The sequence below is a fragment of the Hyla sarda genome, chromosome 2 (assembly GCF_029499605.1).
Source record: "Hyla sarda isolate aHylSar1 chromosome 2, aHylSar1.hap1, whole genome shotgun sequence".
Taxonomy (NCBI): domain Eukaryota; kingdom Metazoa; phylum Chordata; class Amphibia; order Anura; family Hylidae; genus Hyla; species Hyla sarda.
In genome coordinates this window covers 431,436,493-431,451,862 of record NC_079190.1, presented here as the reverse complement: position 1 = coordinate 431,451,862, position 15,370 = coordinate 431,436,493, and the positions used below count along the sequence as shown (strand labels likewise).

The 15,370-nt window shown below is 50.1% G+C and overlaps 1 protein-coding gene across 1 annotated transcript in view; it reads left to right on the top strand.

Moving 5' to 3' along the window:
- The window catches only part of SUPT6H (SPT6 homolog, histone chaperone and transcription elongation factor), a 77,573-nt gene that overhangs the window by 19,978 nt on the left and 42,225 nt on the right, over nt 1-15,370 (top strand). The window contains exons 11-12 of the mRNA XM_056559093.1: nt 1,865-2,007; nt 2,130-2,278. Of these exons, the coding sequence (XP_056415068.1) occupies nt 1,865-2,007; nt 2,130-2,278 (292 nt within the window). The remainder of the gene's footprint in view (nt 1-1,864; nt 2,008-2,129; nt 2,279-15,370) is intronic.

Here is a 15,370-nt window from a genome sequence, read left to right as displayed (position 1 = left end):
TCAATTCACTTGTGGTAATGGAACCTGCAAATTTGTCAGGTTCATAAGACAGTGAATAGTCAGTTCTTTAAAGTTTTGCTGAAAGCAGCTGCAGTTGGTTTGGCCACTCTGCTTGTGTGTGTTAAATGGGGTGAGGCGAGTTAAGCCGCTGCCAGACAGTTATGGCAGCAGCTTATATCACTGAAAACAAAAGGATCAGGCAGTTGAAATCCATCATGACTGATGCTTCTGTCCTCCAACATAATCTGTTGTGGGAGGGTCAGAAGGCCTCACATGCATTAGTCAGTTTGTTCAGTTTGAGATACCTAAAGAGTAATTATGGTATCAGAAAATATCCCTGGTTTACTCACCTCTAATAGTGTAATAAAGATGACTTGTATTACATCATTCCTCCAAATAAGAGCTGTTAACACTATTCAATCAGTTTTATGAAAGTTTTTTATTTGTCTTGTTTTTGTGATTTTCTTTTAAATAATGATTATTTTAACCCCTTAAGGACCATGGGTTTTTCCGTTTTAGGACTTTAGTTTTTTCCTCCTCACTTTTTAAAAATCATAACCCTTACAATTTTGCACCTAAAAAACCATATGATGGCTTTTTTTTTGCGCCACCAATTCTACTTTGCAGTGACATCGGTCATTTTACCCGAAAATCTATGGCGAAACGGAAAAAAAAATCATTGTGCGACGAAATTGAAGAAAAAACGTCATTTTGTAACTTTTGGGGGCTTCCGTTTCTACGCAGTACATTTTTTTTGTAAAAATTACACCTTATTTTTATTCTGTAGGTCCATACGATTAAAATGATACCCTACTTATATAGGTTTGATTTTGTTGTACTTCTGTAAAAAATCATAACTACATGCAGAAAAATGTATACGTTTAAAATTGTCATCTTCAGACCCCTATAACTTTTTTATTTTTCCGTGTATGGGGCGGTATGAGGGCTGATTTTTTGTGCCGTGATCTGAAGTTTTTAGAGGTATAATTTTTTCATTGATCGGACTTTTTGATCGCTTTTTATTCATTTTTTCATGATATAAAAAGCGACCAAAAATATGTTATTTTGGACTTCGTAATTTTTTTGCGTGTACGCCATTGACTGTGCGGTTTAATTAATGATATATTTTTATAGTTCGGACATTTACGCACACGGTAATACCACGTATGTTTATATTTATTTTTATTTACATGGTGTTTTTTTATTTTTTTTTATGGGAAAAGGGGGGTGATTTGAACTTTTATTAAGGAAAGGGTTAAATCACATTAAACTTTTTTTTTTTTTACACTCTTTTTTGCAGTGTTATAGGTCCCATAGGAACCTATAACACTGCACACACTGATTGCCAGCACTGTTCACTGCAAAGCCATAGCTTTGCAATGATCAGCGTTATCGGCGGTCGATTGCTCAAGCCTGAATCTCAGGCTTGGAGCAATCGCCGAGGGGACACGCCGGAGGCAGGTAAGAGTACCTCCGCTCGTGTCCCAGCTGATCGGGACACCGCATTTTCACTGCGGTAGTCCCGATCAGCCCAGCTGAGCAGCTTTCACTTTCGGTTTAGACACGGTGTTCAACTTTGAACGCAGTGTCTAAAGGGTTAATAGCGCGTGGCACCGCGATCGCTGCTGCGCGCTATTAGCCCCGGGTCTTAGCATCAGATACATGCTGGGACCGACCCAATATGACATCCTTGGGCGTTAAGCGGTTAATACTGGTTAAGAACAAAGTACATGCTGTCTTTCTTTCTAATTATCAATGTTATATCTGAAGGAAATGTGCAATGTATCAGTGTGTGTGTGTGTGTGTGTGTGTGTGTGTGTGTATGTATATATAATAAAAAATTACTTTTGTTTTTCCTCCTTAGTGGACCCAGCTCAGGATAAGAAAACAAAATCTGATGCGTCTGTTTCAGAAGATGCAAGCCTATCAATATGAGCAGATTTCTGCTGATCCTGACAAGCCATTAGCAGATGAAATAAGGCCTTTGGATACCACAGATATGGAAAGGTTACAGATTTTTTTTTTTTTTTTTTTTTTTTTATGTATACCTTTTTAACATGTTTTTAAGCAGCTTTAAAACATTATTTACAAAGTAATCTTTATAAGAATTAACTGATCTTTCATTATAGGCTGAAAGATGTCCACTCTATGGATGAACTCAAGGATGTCTATAATCACTTCCTACTGTACTATGGAAGAGATATTCCAAAAATGCAGAATGCAGCTAAGTCCAGTCAGAAGAAACTCAAGCGAATCCCTGAGGAAGGGGAGGAGGAAGGTTTGTGAATCCCTATATACCTTTAGAAAAAAAATCCTGTACAGTGCTGTATTGTTTCTTTGGTTATTGAGGTGTGTGTGTGCTGCAGTAAGGAGGGTAAACTCTACAGAAGAGTGATCTTTTTTGAGCCAAAGCCAGGAGTGGATTCAAAAGGCTTGGAAAATATATCTTTCTCTATCTGCTCCATTGGGGGACACAGACCATGGGTGTATGCTGCTGTCTCTAGGAGGGATGACACTATGGCAACAAAAAAGTCGGCTCCTCCCAGCATGATATACCCGCCTCCAGGCCCTGAGCTAATCAGTTTTAGCTTAGTGTCTGAAGGAGGTGGACATGGTCTGGAATTCTCCAGACCAGGTGTTCTGTTTTTTATTATTTTCCTAGTTTTTTATTCCTTTTTCTTTCATGTTTTCAGGTGGGGACTCGGGAACTGCGGCTCACTGTTTCCCCATTGCGATTGAGGGGGCACAGACATTGAGTATATGCGCTGTTCACCCCCTCTCGCCAACGGTCAGCGCCTGGGGTTGTACCTCATAGGTCCGGGTCCCCCTATTCCCTGCTCGCCTCGCTCGCACATGGTAGCTCGGCGTGATGCAGGTGACAGAAAGCTGACTGAAGACCTCATAGAAGACTCCATTTGGTAAGTTCTTCTGACTGAGGTGAGTATATATTCTTTCTCCCTTAGGTGCTGACTTTGCAACCTCTGGAGACCCTCAGTTTTTGGCCCACCTTTCAGGGTCTAAGGGGCTGGCCTGTGCTAGGGGCTTATCTTTTATTCTGGGGCGAGCAGTGGCATATTGGAATGAATGGGCACTTTATTATTGGGCACTCGTGTGTGTTTTACTATGCGGCTGATAGCCGCGGCGCTTACCATGTGGCTGACAGCCGCGGCGCTTATACTGTTCGGGCGCATGAAGTGCCGACTTACTGTCGCTTTCGGCAGCGCACTACTGCCTGCGAAGAAGTGTCTCGCCCGCTCACTTAATGTGGCTGACATGTGCGCTCGGTGCAAGGAGCGGGCGCCATTACTATTTCTCTTCATCGGCATTTCGGCGGCCGGGGCGCTATAGCTCCGCCCACAGGGCAGCCGGAGCTTACTGGAGGCGCGAATCGTCCTCCAATCAGTGCCGTGCGCGTGATTAGGTGGCAGGGGCCAATCAGACAGTGCCCCTGCTCCAGGCACGCCCCTCTCTGGCTATTGGCTGGCCTGTTTCTCCCTCTCTAGCTACACAGAGCAGAGTTCTCCTCACAGCAGCTGCCACAGGGGGCACAAGGGACACAGACTCGGGTGAGAGAGTTCTTTTTTTATGTCCGTACCCAGAACTGTTCCTCCCTCTAAACAGACAACTGGAGTGTTAGTTTACTATTTTGTCTGTAAGAGCTGTAATTCCAAAATGCCTGGTTCCCACTTGCTCTGCCTGCTCCACTGCTACCCCAGACCCCCTGGTACCCCAGAATGCTCTTTCCGTTCCGGTGGATTCGGCCGCCCCTCCAGCCTGGGTTTCTTCCCTATCCCAGTATATGGATGACTTGACTCAAGTCTCCTGTTCGGTGGCTGAGGCACCCCGTGACTTGGTGTCTGCCTTGAAGAGGTCTGCCCTGCGCCGACCCTATAAAGGGCCCCGCTCCTCTTCTCCACATACTTCACGCTCTAACAAGCGTACTAGGGGTGCCTCTTCTGACTCTTCCATTGAGTCTTCTGGTAGACTTGGGTGCTCCCCTCTGGGTTTCTATTCCAGTCTTTTTGTGGTCCCCAAGAAGGGCGGTTCTGTGCGGGCAATCCTGGACCTCAAGCGTCTCAACCGTCATCTTCTCATCCGCCACTTCCGAATGGAATCTCTACGTTCGAAAGTGGCATCCATAGAACAAGGGGAGTTTCTTTCTTCGGTGGGCTACCTCCATGTTCCAATATTTCCCGGCCATCAACGCTACCTCCGCTTTGGGGTTCTGGAGGGGCATTTTCAATTCGTAACCCTCCCCTTTGGTCTGGCCACTGCTCCTCGGGTCTTTACCAAGATCTTTGCGCCAGTGATGGCCCTGTTGTGGTCCAGAGGAGTCTCAGTGATCCCTTACCTGGATGACCTTCGCATCAAGGCTCCCACCAGAGTCCAGACGCTGGAGACTGTGGATCTCAAACTCCAGACCCTGGATCGCTTCGGGTGGATGGTCAACCGGGACAAGTCTGTCCTCTCTCCCACCCAGTCTCTAATCTTCTTGGGACTTCAATTCAACACGGCCTCTGCCCGGATCTGCCTTTCGTCGGACAAACGTCTGACTCTCCTATCAGGAGTCCGCTCCCTTCGGGCCCAGGTCCCAGTTTCCATCCGCATTTGCATGGAAGTCTTGGGTCGGATGGTAGCGGCCATGGAGGCCGTACTCTTTGCCCATTTTCATTACCGCCCCCTTCAACTGGCAATTCTCTCTCGATGGGACAGATCTCCTCTGTCTCTCGATCGCAAGATTGCTCTCCCTCGTCGGATCCGTCAGTCTCTGCTCTGGTGGCTCCGCTCCCCCCTTCTTCTTCAGGGGCGATCATTTCTTCCCCTCCACTGGCAGGTAGGTACAACTGATGCCAGTCTGTCGGCCTGGGGTGGTGTGTTCAGGGACTGGACGGTTCAAGGCCACTGGTCTCCCCGGTAAGCCCTTCTTCCGATAAACATTTTGGAACTGAGGGCGATTCTTCTTCTTTGGGAGTCCCTGCTTCAATCCCGCCCTCTCCGCGTTCAGTCGGACAACGCCACGGCCGTGGCTTAAATAAATCGGCAAGGCGGCACTCGCAGCTCGGCAGCCATGGCCGAGGTGACAAAGATTCTTATCTGGGCGGAAAACAAGGTTCCGGCCATTTCGGCGATTCACATTCCGGGTGTGCTCAACTGGGAAGCAGACTTCCTCAGCCGACCCCAGCGAGTGGTCCCTACATCCAGAGGTCTTCTCGCAGATCTGTGACCTCTGGGGCATTCCAGACATGGACCTCTTTGCGTCTCTGCACAATCGGAAGATCCTTCCATTTGTGTGAAAGTCCCGGGACCCCCTGGCTCTAGCCATGGACGCCCTAGTGATTCCTTGGGCGGAGTTTGCTCTGCCCTATCTGTTCCCTCCCCTTCTGCTCCTTCCCAGGGTTCTGAGGAAGCTCAAAGCGGAGGACGTTCCCGCCATTCTGGTAGCTCCAGATTGGCCCCGAAGGTCGTGGTACGCCGACGTGTTCAGGCTCCTGGACGACACTCCACTGCGCCTTCCACTTCGTCCGGACCTGCTGTCTCAGGGTCCTCTTTGCCACCCCAATTTACAGTCACTGCATTTGACGGCGTGGCGGTTGAGACCGCGGTTTTGAGGGCCCGCGGTTTCTCTTCCCAAGTCATATGCACCATGCTCAGGGCTCGTAAGCCCTCCTCGGCGAAAATGTATCACTGTACCTTGCGGTCTTATTTTCGTTGGTGTGAAGCTCAGGTCTGGTCTCCTGTTACTTTTTCTGTCCCCCGTCTTCTTTCCTTCTTGCAGTCGGGATTGGAACTGGGGTTGTCTCTCAGTTCCCTTTAGGGTCAGGTTTCGGCCTTTTCTATTCTCTTCCAGCGTCCTCTGGCTTCTAATTCTCATGTCCGGACCTTCCTTCAAGGAGTGGCGCATGCTGCCCCTCCTTATCGGTCACCTTCTACCCCTTGGAACTTGAATCTGGTTCTAGGTGTCCTCCAAGATGAACCTTTTGAACCCCTTAGGGAGGTGTCCCTGCGCCTCCTTTCTTGGAAAGTGGCGTTTCTTGTTGCTTTCTCCTCCATTCGGGCAGTGTCTGAATTGGCAGCTCTCTCCTGTCGTTCTCCGTTTCTGGTGATTCACCAGGACAAGGTTGTCTTCCGGCCAGATCCTTCCTTTTTGCCTAAGGTTGTTTCGGCCTTTCATATCAATGAGGACATTGTCCTTCCGTCCTTTTGTTCCGCTCCTTCTCATCCTAAGGAGCGTTTACTCCACAAACTGGATGTGGTTCGGGCTGTTAGGTCTTACCTCTCTATCACTTCTTCGTTTCGTCAGTTTTATTCCTTTTTCGTCCTTACGGAAGGTCGTCGTAAGGGACAACCTGCTTCCAAGGCCACCATTTCTCGGCGGATCCGGTCTGCCATTTCGGAAGCCTATCGCTGTAGGGGAAGATTCCTTCCTTCAGGGTTGTGGCTCATTCTACCCGTTCTGTTGGGGCATCCTGGGCTCTCCAGAACCAAGCCTCGGCCTCGCAGATTTGCAAGGCGGCTACCTGGTCGTCTTTACACACTTTCTCGAGGTTCATACCTTCGCATCGGCTGATGCAAGTCTGGGCCGTAAAGTGCTGCAGGCAGCAGTGGAACAGCCGTCTGCCTTACTGTTTATCCGCCCACCCAAGGGACAACTTTGGTACATTCCATGGCCTGTACTACCCCCCCCCCCCCAATGGAGCAGATAGAGAAAAGGAGATTTTTTTTAATCCTTACCATAAAATCTTTCTCGAAGGATCCATTGGGGGACAGAGCTCCCGCCCTTTTGGGTTTCTCTTTGGTTCTCTGTCCAAGGGTGTGTTCAGTTATATTTTTCTTCTGGTTCTCGGACAGTTCGTGTTTTTTCCTTGACCTGTCTGTCCTCTCCTATTGCTCTGGTACTACAACTGATTAGCTCAGGGCCTGGAGGCGGGTATATCCTGCTGGGAGGAGCCAACTTTTTTGTTGCCATAGTGTCATACCTCCTAGAGACAGCAGCATACACCCATGGTCTGTGTCCCCCAATGGATCCTTCGAGAGAGATTTTACGGTAAGGATTAAAAAATCTCCTTACTTCCTGCTGGATCTACGTCTGGCTTTGGCTCAAATAACTACATAAAAAATGCAATTGTTTTTGTAACTATAGTTGTTTTTGTTAAACAATCTTAACCCCTTAAGGACTGAGCCCTTTTTCACCTTAAGGACTCGGCCATTTTTTGCAAATCTGACCACTGTCACTTTAAACATTAATAACTCTGGAATGCTTTTAGTTATCATTCTGATTCCGAGATTGTTTTTTCGTGACATATTCTACTTTAAAGTAGTGGTAAAAATTTTTGGTAACTTGCATCCTTTCTTGGTGAAAAATCCCAAAATTTGATGAAAAATTTGAAAATTTTGCATTTTTCTAACTTTGAAGCTCTCTGCTTGTAAGGAAAATGGATATTCCAAATAATTTTTTTTTTATTCACATATACAATATGTCTACTTTTATATTTGCATCATAAAATTGATGAGTTTTTACTTTTGGAAGACACCAGAGGGCTTCAAAGTTCCGCAGCAATTTTCCAATTTTTCACAAAATTTTGAAACTCGCTTTTTTTCAGGGACCAGTTCAGGTTTGAAGTGGATTTGAAGGGTCTTCATATTAGAAATACCCCATAAATGACCCCATTATAAAAACTGCACCCCCGAAAGTATTCAAAATGACATTCAGTAAGCGTTTTAACCCTTTACGGGTTTCACAGGAATAGCAGCAAAGTGAAGGAGAAAATTCACAATCTTCATTTTTTACACTCGCATGTTCTTGTAGACCCAATTTTTTTATTTTTGCAAGGGGTAAAAAGGAGAAAATTTTTACTTGTATTTGAAACCCAATTTCTCTCGAGTAAGCACATATGTCTATGTAAAGTGTTCGGCGGGCGCAGTAGAGGGCTCAGAAGGGAAGGAGCGTCAAATGGTTTTTGGGGGGCATGTCACCTTTAGGAAGCCCCTATGGTGCCAGAACAGCAAAAAAAAACACATGGCATACCATTTTGGAAACTAGACCCCTCGGGGAACGTAACAAGGGGCAATGTGAACCTTAATACCCCACAGGTGATTCACGACTTTTGCATATGTAAAAAAAAAAAAAATATTTTTTACCTAAAATGCTTGGTTTCCCTAAAGTTTTACATTTTTAAAAAGGGTAATAGCAGAAAATACCCCCCAAAATTTGAAGCCCAATTTCTCCCGATTCAGAAAACACCCCATATGGGGGTGAAAAGTGCTCTGTTGGCGCACTACAGGTCTCAGAAGAGAAGGAGTCACATTTGGCTTTTTGAAAGCAAATTTTGCTCTGGGGGCATGCCGCATTTAGGAAGCCCCTATGGTGCCAGGACCGCAAAAAAAATCCACATGGCATACTATTTTGGAAACTAGAGCCCTCGGGGAATGTAACAAGGGGTTAAGTGAACTTTAATACCCCACTGGCGTTTCACGACTATTGCATATGTAAAAAAAATAAAAACATTTTTACCTAAAATGCTTCTTTTCCCAAAAACTTTACATTTTTAAAAAGGGTAAAAGCAGAAAATACCCCCCAAAATTTGAAGCCCAATTTCTCCCGAGTACGGCGATACCCCATATGTGACCCTTAACTGTTGCCTTGAAATACGACAGGGCTCCAAAGTGAGAGCGCCATGCGCATTTGAGGCCTAAATTAGGGATTGCATAGGGGTGGACATAGGGGTATTCTACGCCAGTGATTCCCAAACAGGGTGCCTCCAGCTGTTGCAAAACTCCCAGCATGCCTGGACAGTCTACGGCTGTCCGACAATACTGGGAGTTGTTGTTTTGCAACAGCTGGAGGCTCCGTTTTGGAAACCGTGGCGTACCAGACTTTTTTCATTTTTATTGGGAAGGGAAGGGGGGCTGTGTAGGGGTATGTGTAGGGGTATGTGTATATGTAGTGTTTTTTACTTTTTATTTTATGTTTTGTTAGTGTAGTGTTTTTAGGGTACAGTCGCACGGGCGGGGGTTCACAGTAGTTTCTCGCTGGCAGTTTGAGCTGTTGCAGAAAATTAGCTGCAGCTCAAACTTGCAGCCCTATACTTACTGTAAGCATCCGCCCATGTGAGTGTACCCTGTACGTTCACATTGGGGGGGACATCCAGCTGTTGCAAAACTACAACTCCCAGCATGCGCTGAGAGACTGTACATGCTGAGAGTTTTAGTTTTGCAACAGCTGTAGGCACACTGGTTATGTATCACGGAGTTTGTGACCTTACTCAGTGTTTCAAAACCAGTGTGCCTCCAGCTGTTGCAAAACTACAACTCCCAGCATGTACGGTGCATGGTGTAAGGTGACTGCTGGGAGTTGTAGTTTGCAACAGCTGGAGGCACACCGGTCGTGAAACACTGAGTTAGGTAAAAAAAAAAAAAACTCTAAGTTTCACAACCAGTGTGCCTTCAGCTGTTGCAAAACTACAACTCTCAGCAGTCACCGACAGCCAACGGGCATGCTGGGAGTTGTAGTTATGCAACCAGCAGATGCACCACTACAACTCCCAGCATGCACTTTAGCTGTTTGTGCAAGCTGGGAGTTGTAGTTATACAACAGCTGAAGGTACACTTTTCCATAGAAAAAATGTGCCTCCAGCTGTTGCAAAACCATAAGTCCCAGCATGCCCATAAGGGAATGCTGGAAGTTGTGGTGGTCTGCCTCCTGCTGTTGCATAACTACAGCTCCCAGCATGCCCTTTTTGCATGCTGAGAGCTGTTGCTAAGCAACAGCAGGAGGCTGTAACTCACCTCCTGCTGCTGCTCCATCGCAGGCTGTCCCTCGCCGCCGCCGTCGCTCCTGGGGCCCCGATCCCAACATGGACGCCGGGGATCGGGGTCCCCAGCACCCGGGGTCGTCTTCCCGCACCCGCTCACGCCCTCCGGAAGAGGGGCGGAGCGGGTGCGGGAGTGACACCCGCAGCAGGCGCCCTGATTGGTCGGCCGGTAATCCGGCCGACGAATCAGGGCGATCGTGAGGTGGCACCAGTGCCACCTCACCTCTGCAGGCTCTGGCTGTTCGGGGCCGTCAGAGACGGCCCCGAACAGCCAGTTATTCCGGGTCACCGGGTCACTGGAGACCCAATTGACCCGGAATCGCCGCAGATCGCTGGACTGAATTGTCGACATGGGGGGGCATAATGACCCCCCTGGGCGATATGCCGGGATGCCTGCTGAACGATTTCAGCAGGCATCCGGCTCCGGTCCCCAACCGGCTAGCGGTGGGGACCGGAATTCCCACGGGCGTATGGATACGCCCTGCGTCCTTAAGGACTCGGGATGCAGGGCGTATCCATACGCCCTGCGTCCTTAAGAGGTTAAAAGGAGCCATGTGACCTTTAATAATATAGTGCATAGATTTACATTTAATAGTTCATACAGAGTACAGCAAAAAATAAATTACATTGACTTTCTTTTTATAAGTTTTAATTTGTTTTTCTTACTTTTTCAACCCCTTGCCACAGAACGCCGGGTTTTCTCTGTCGGCAACCATTGGGGGGGGGACACAGACCGTGGGTATATGCTCTTGCTGCTAGGAGGTGCTGACACTAGGCATACAAAAAAAAAAGTTGGTTCCTCCCGGCATGCTATACCCCGCCTACTGGCCCTGAGCTTATCAGTTTTAGCTTAGTGTCCTAGGAGGCAAGACACAGGTCTGGAGTTCTCCAGACCTGGTCTTCTCTTTTTCTTGTTTTATAGATAGGGACTGTTTTAGTTTCTTTCATTCATTTTATTTTTCACTGTTTTCAGGTGGGGATTCAGGAGCATGGCGCTACCTGTTCCCCCCCCCCCCCCCCATATGCGGCTAAGGGGCACGGGACATAAGATACAAATGCACTGTTAACCCCTTCCCGCCAACGGCCAGCACTTGGGGTAGTAACATTGGGTCCAGGTCCCCCTATATTCCCTGCTTGTCCTGGTCTGTAGCAACATGACGTGATGCAGGCATCCATAAGTCTGGCTGAAGACATCTTCGGGTGGAAGACAACTTCAGGTGAGTATGGTGCTAGGTGAGTATGTTTATTTCCCCCCCCCCCCCCTTCAGCCCCACTGCCTGGAGTTTTCAATTATTGGGGCCACCTTTGAGAGGACAGGGCACTTCTTTTTATTGTTTCTGGGGAAGTAAAGGAGGACTCTGTCCACATCCCTGCAATGTCGGGACTCCGGGACAGAGTTCCATCTTCCTCCCTGTCACTGCCCTTACTAGCGGAGCTTTTACCTTCAAGCCGCGCGTGGTGGCTCTTACAGCCGCCGTCTTCTCCCTGCATGCGGACCTTTTGGCCGCTGCAGGGATCGCGCGGCTGGTTCTCTTCGACTAGTCGCCGGAGTTAGTTAAGGGGTTATGGCGGCCGCGGTGCCGGAGGCTCCACCCACCGCTCGCATTCCCCTATGGCAGTTTAGCGCGTGCACCCAGGGGTCACTGATAAGCCTATCAGCTGGTGCGTGCGCTCAGGGGTCATTATTAGCCAATAGGCTGGTTTCTGGGAGACGGCCTGCCCTGCAGGTGGCTGGCTCCTCCCCCTTCTCTCTCTCTCACTTTCTCCCTTCTGCTCTGTTACTTCACGCAGTCAGATACTGGGTTCTCTCAGCTCCACTTCTCTGCCTCTTCTACCAGAACAGGGACACAGACCGGGTGAGATTGCTCCAGTTTTTTTCTTGCTTTCTTTGGCTACCAGCTATGTTTGACCCCAGACTCGACCCACCCCCCAGACAGCCGACTGCTCTGGTTACCTACTATGCATGTGTGGGTTGTAAGTCCAAAATTCCAGGGGGTTCTATTGAATCTTCCTGTTCCGCCTGCTCCTCCAAACTGACTTCACAGTCTGTTTCTGTGGCCCCTGAGGCTCCAGCGGAATGCGTGGGTCCCGTCCCCCCTCCAGAGTGGGTATCTTCCCTTACCCGGTCGATTTCAGAATTGGCTAGGGTCTCCAAGTCAGTGGCTTCTGCCTTGGAACGGTCATCCCTGCAAGGCTCTCCCAGGGGCTCGCGCTCCCTGTCCCCGGACCCACTATTCCTCCATGCTTCTAAGCGCGCTAAGGTAGTTCCCTCTGGCTCCACACGGGAGCAGGTCCAGGGTGGCCCCTCATTTCACCGGTCTCGCTCCCCCTCTCCGGCCCTCGGGCGTACCCCAGGCTCCAGGGGCCGTTTTGGTCATCGTTCTAGGTCCCCATCCCCTCATTCCAGGTCTCCTTCTCCCCTGTCGAGGGCTGCCTCCGCAGACTCCCGTTCTCCAGGGTAAGCGGTGGACGAAGGCTCAGATTCCACCTCGGATCATGAGGATTACTCTACAAAGTCCGATGTGGTGGACGGTTTAGTGTCAGCCATAAGGGGCACTTTTCATCTGGAGGACCCTGGAGCTTTGGATCCAGATCCAGAAGACTCCTTTTGCCGATCACGGCGTGCTCCCAAGGAGTTTAGCTCTCATGCAGAATTTGACGCCTTGCTGGATGCAACTTGGAAATACCCTGTGAGGTGTTTTCAGGGAATCGAGAAGGTGCAAACACCTTTTCCCTTTCCTCAGGACCTAGTTGCCAAGTGGACGATTCCACCCAAGGTTGACCCGCCGGTTTCCCGCCTGTCCAAGTCCACCACGTTGTTTCTTGCGGATGCAGCGTCCCTTAAGGATCCAGCTGACAAGAAGATGGAAAATTTGGCTAAGTCTGCCTTTGAAGCTGTTGGGTCCTCATTACTCCCCACTTTTGCTTCCACTTGGGTGTCCAAGGCGGTGTCAGTTTGGGCTTCCCAGCTTCGCCAGGGGACCCTTGCTGGAATTTCCTGGGAGTAACTGGCAGAGGCGGCTCTCCCAACCGGGCGATTTCCTTTGCTCAGCCACTCTGGATTCCGCTCGCTGCTCGGCCTTTGCCTCGGCCAACTTGGTTGCCATTCGTCGCGCCATGTGGCTGAAAGCGTGGGACGCCGACGCTGCGTCGAAGAGGTCTCTGACGGAGTTACCCTTCTCGGCCTCTACGGGAAAAGTTTGAATGAGATTATTTCTGAAGCTACGGGAGGTAAGAGTTCTCTGCTTCCACAGAACAGATCTCTGCGCTCCGACCCCTGCCGGAAGGAGGCGTTTTTTCGGTTGACGGCTCCGGGTCGCCCCTCCAAGCAGGCGCAACCTCCCCCTCATAGAGCACCCTCCTCCATCATGGAAGTCGGAAAACCGATCTGGCAGTTTTGCAGCCAAATCGGGTACCCGTAAGCCTGCCTCTTCCTGAAGGGGCGCCCCAACCTGCGTCGAGTACTCGGGAGGTTGGCTGTCTCTTTTCCAGGACATCTGGCTGTCTCAGGTCCAGGACTCCTGGGTACGAGACATTATTTCAGGAGGCTACCGCATAGATTTGCTTCTCTCCCAAAACACTGTTTCTTTCAATCCCGCCCTCCACAGCCCCCTTCTTTGGCGGCGGCCTTTCAGACCGCTTTATGTTCTCTCCTCTCCCAGGGAGTGATAGTGCTGGTCCCACCGGGAGATCGCAGGTCAGGGTTCTATTCGAACCTCTTTGTCGTTCCTAAAAAGGAGGGCTCTGTCTGTCCCATTCTGGACCTCAAGTTGCTCAATCGCCATCTGCGCCTCCTACATTTTCTGATGGAGTCCCTCCGGTCCGTGGTGGCCTCCAGGGACCAGGGCGAGTTTCTTTCTTTAGTGGATATCCGAGACGCCTATCTCCACATTCCGATCTTCCCGGCGCATTAGCGTTTCCTTCGTTTCGCAGTGTCGGAGGGTCACTTTGTCTGTGGCGCTCCCTTTTGGTCTAGCCACGGCTCTCAGGGTCTTCACCAAGGTCATGGCGACTGTCATTGCCATCCTTCACAGTGGGGGGATCTCCGTTCTCCCCTACCTGGACGATCTATTAATCAAGGCTCCCTCTCTGTCCGAGAATTTGGAGAGTCTTCAAATCACGCTTCACACCCTGTCGTCTTTGGGCTGGATCATCAACTGGGAGAAGTCGCATCTGCTCCCCTCCCAGTCCCTAATTTTTCTGGGCTCCTTTTCGACACTGCAGTAGCCCGGGTCCGTCTTCCCCTGGACAAAAGGTGCTCTCTGCAGGTGGGGGTCTGTTGCCTGCAACGCCCTGCACTGGTCCCGATTTGCTTCTGCATGGAGGTTCTGGGCCGTATGGTGGCTGACATGGAGGCAGTCCCCTTCTCCCAGTTTCATTGTCGCTCCCTCCAACTGGCCATCCTGGGCAGGTGGGACAAGTCCCCTTTGTCCCTGGATCGCAGGATTCTTCTGCACCCGGTGGTACGTCGGTCCCTTCTTTGGTGGCTCCACTCTCCCCTTCTTCTTCTGGGGAAGTCTTTTCTTCCCCTTCAGTGGCGGATCGTCACCACCGATGCGAGTCTCTTGGGTTGGGGAGGTGTTTTTCGGGACATGACTGTCCAGGGTCGCTGGTCTCACCGGGAAGCCAGTCTCCCCATCAATCTCCTGGAGCTTCGGGCGATCTTCCTTTGCCTCCTCCATTGGGAGCATCTCCTTCAGGGTCGGCCGGTCCGCGTTCAGTCAGACAATGCGACGGCTGTCTCATACATCAATTGCCAAGGCGGCACCCGGAGTTGCTCGGCTATGGTGGAGGTCTCCAAGATTCTCCTCTGGGCCGAGGCTCAGGTTCCTGCTCTTTCGGCGATCCACATCCCGGGCGTGGATAATTGGGAAGCGGACTTTCTCAGCCGCTCCTCGGCGGATCCGGGGGAGTGGTGCCTCCACCCGGAGGTGTTCTCACAGATCTGCGACCGTTGGGGGACCCCGGATCTCTTCGCATCTCGCCTCAACAGGAGGGTTCCCCTCTTTGTGGCAAAGTCGCGGGATCCCCTGGCCTTGGCAGTGGATGCTCTGGTCATCCCGTGGTCGTCCTTCTGCCTCCCTTATCTTTTTCTGCCTCTCCCCCTCCTGCCCAGGGTCCTGAGGAAACTCGAGGCGGAGGGGGTTTCTGCCATTCTGGTGGCCCCAGACGCGCGTGGTACGCAGACGTGGTCCGGCTGGCCGGCGACGTGCCGCTGCGCCTACCACTTCGTCCTGATCTTCTTTTTCAAGGTCCTCTTTGCCACCCCAATTTACTGTCGCTGCATTTGACAGCGTGGTGGTTGAAACAGCGGTATTGAAGGCCCGCGGGTTTTCTGAGGGGGATATTCGTACCATGATTCGGGCACGCAAACCTTCCTCGGCTAGGATTTACCACCGCACCTGGAAAGCTTATTTTCGGTGGTGTTTTCCCTTCTGCGCCTTATTGCTTTTCTCCAGTCGGGGTTGGATCAGCATTTGACCCTCAGTTCTCTCAAGGGTCAGGTGTCTGCTCTCTCTATCCTTTTCCAATAGCGGTTGGCCTCTAATTCCCATGTA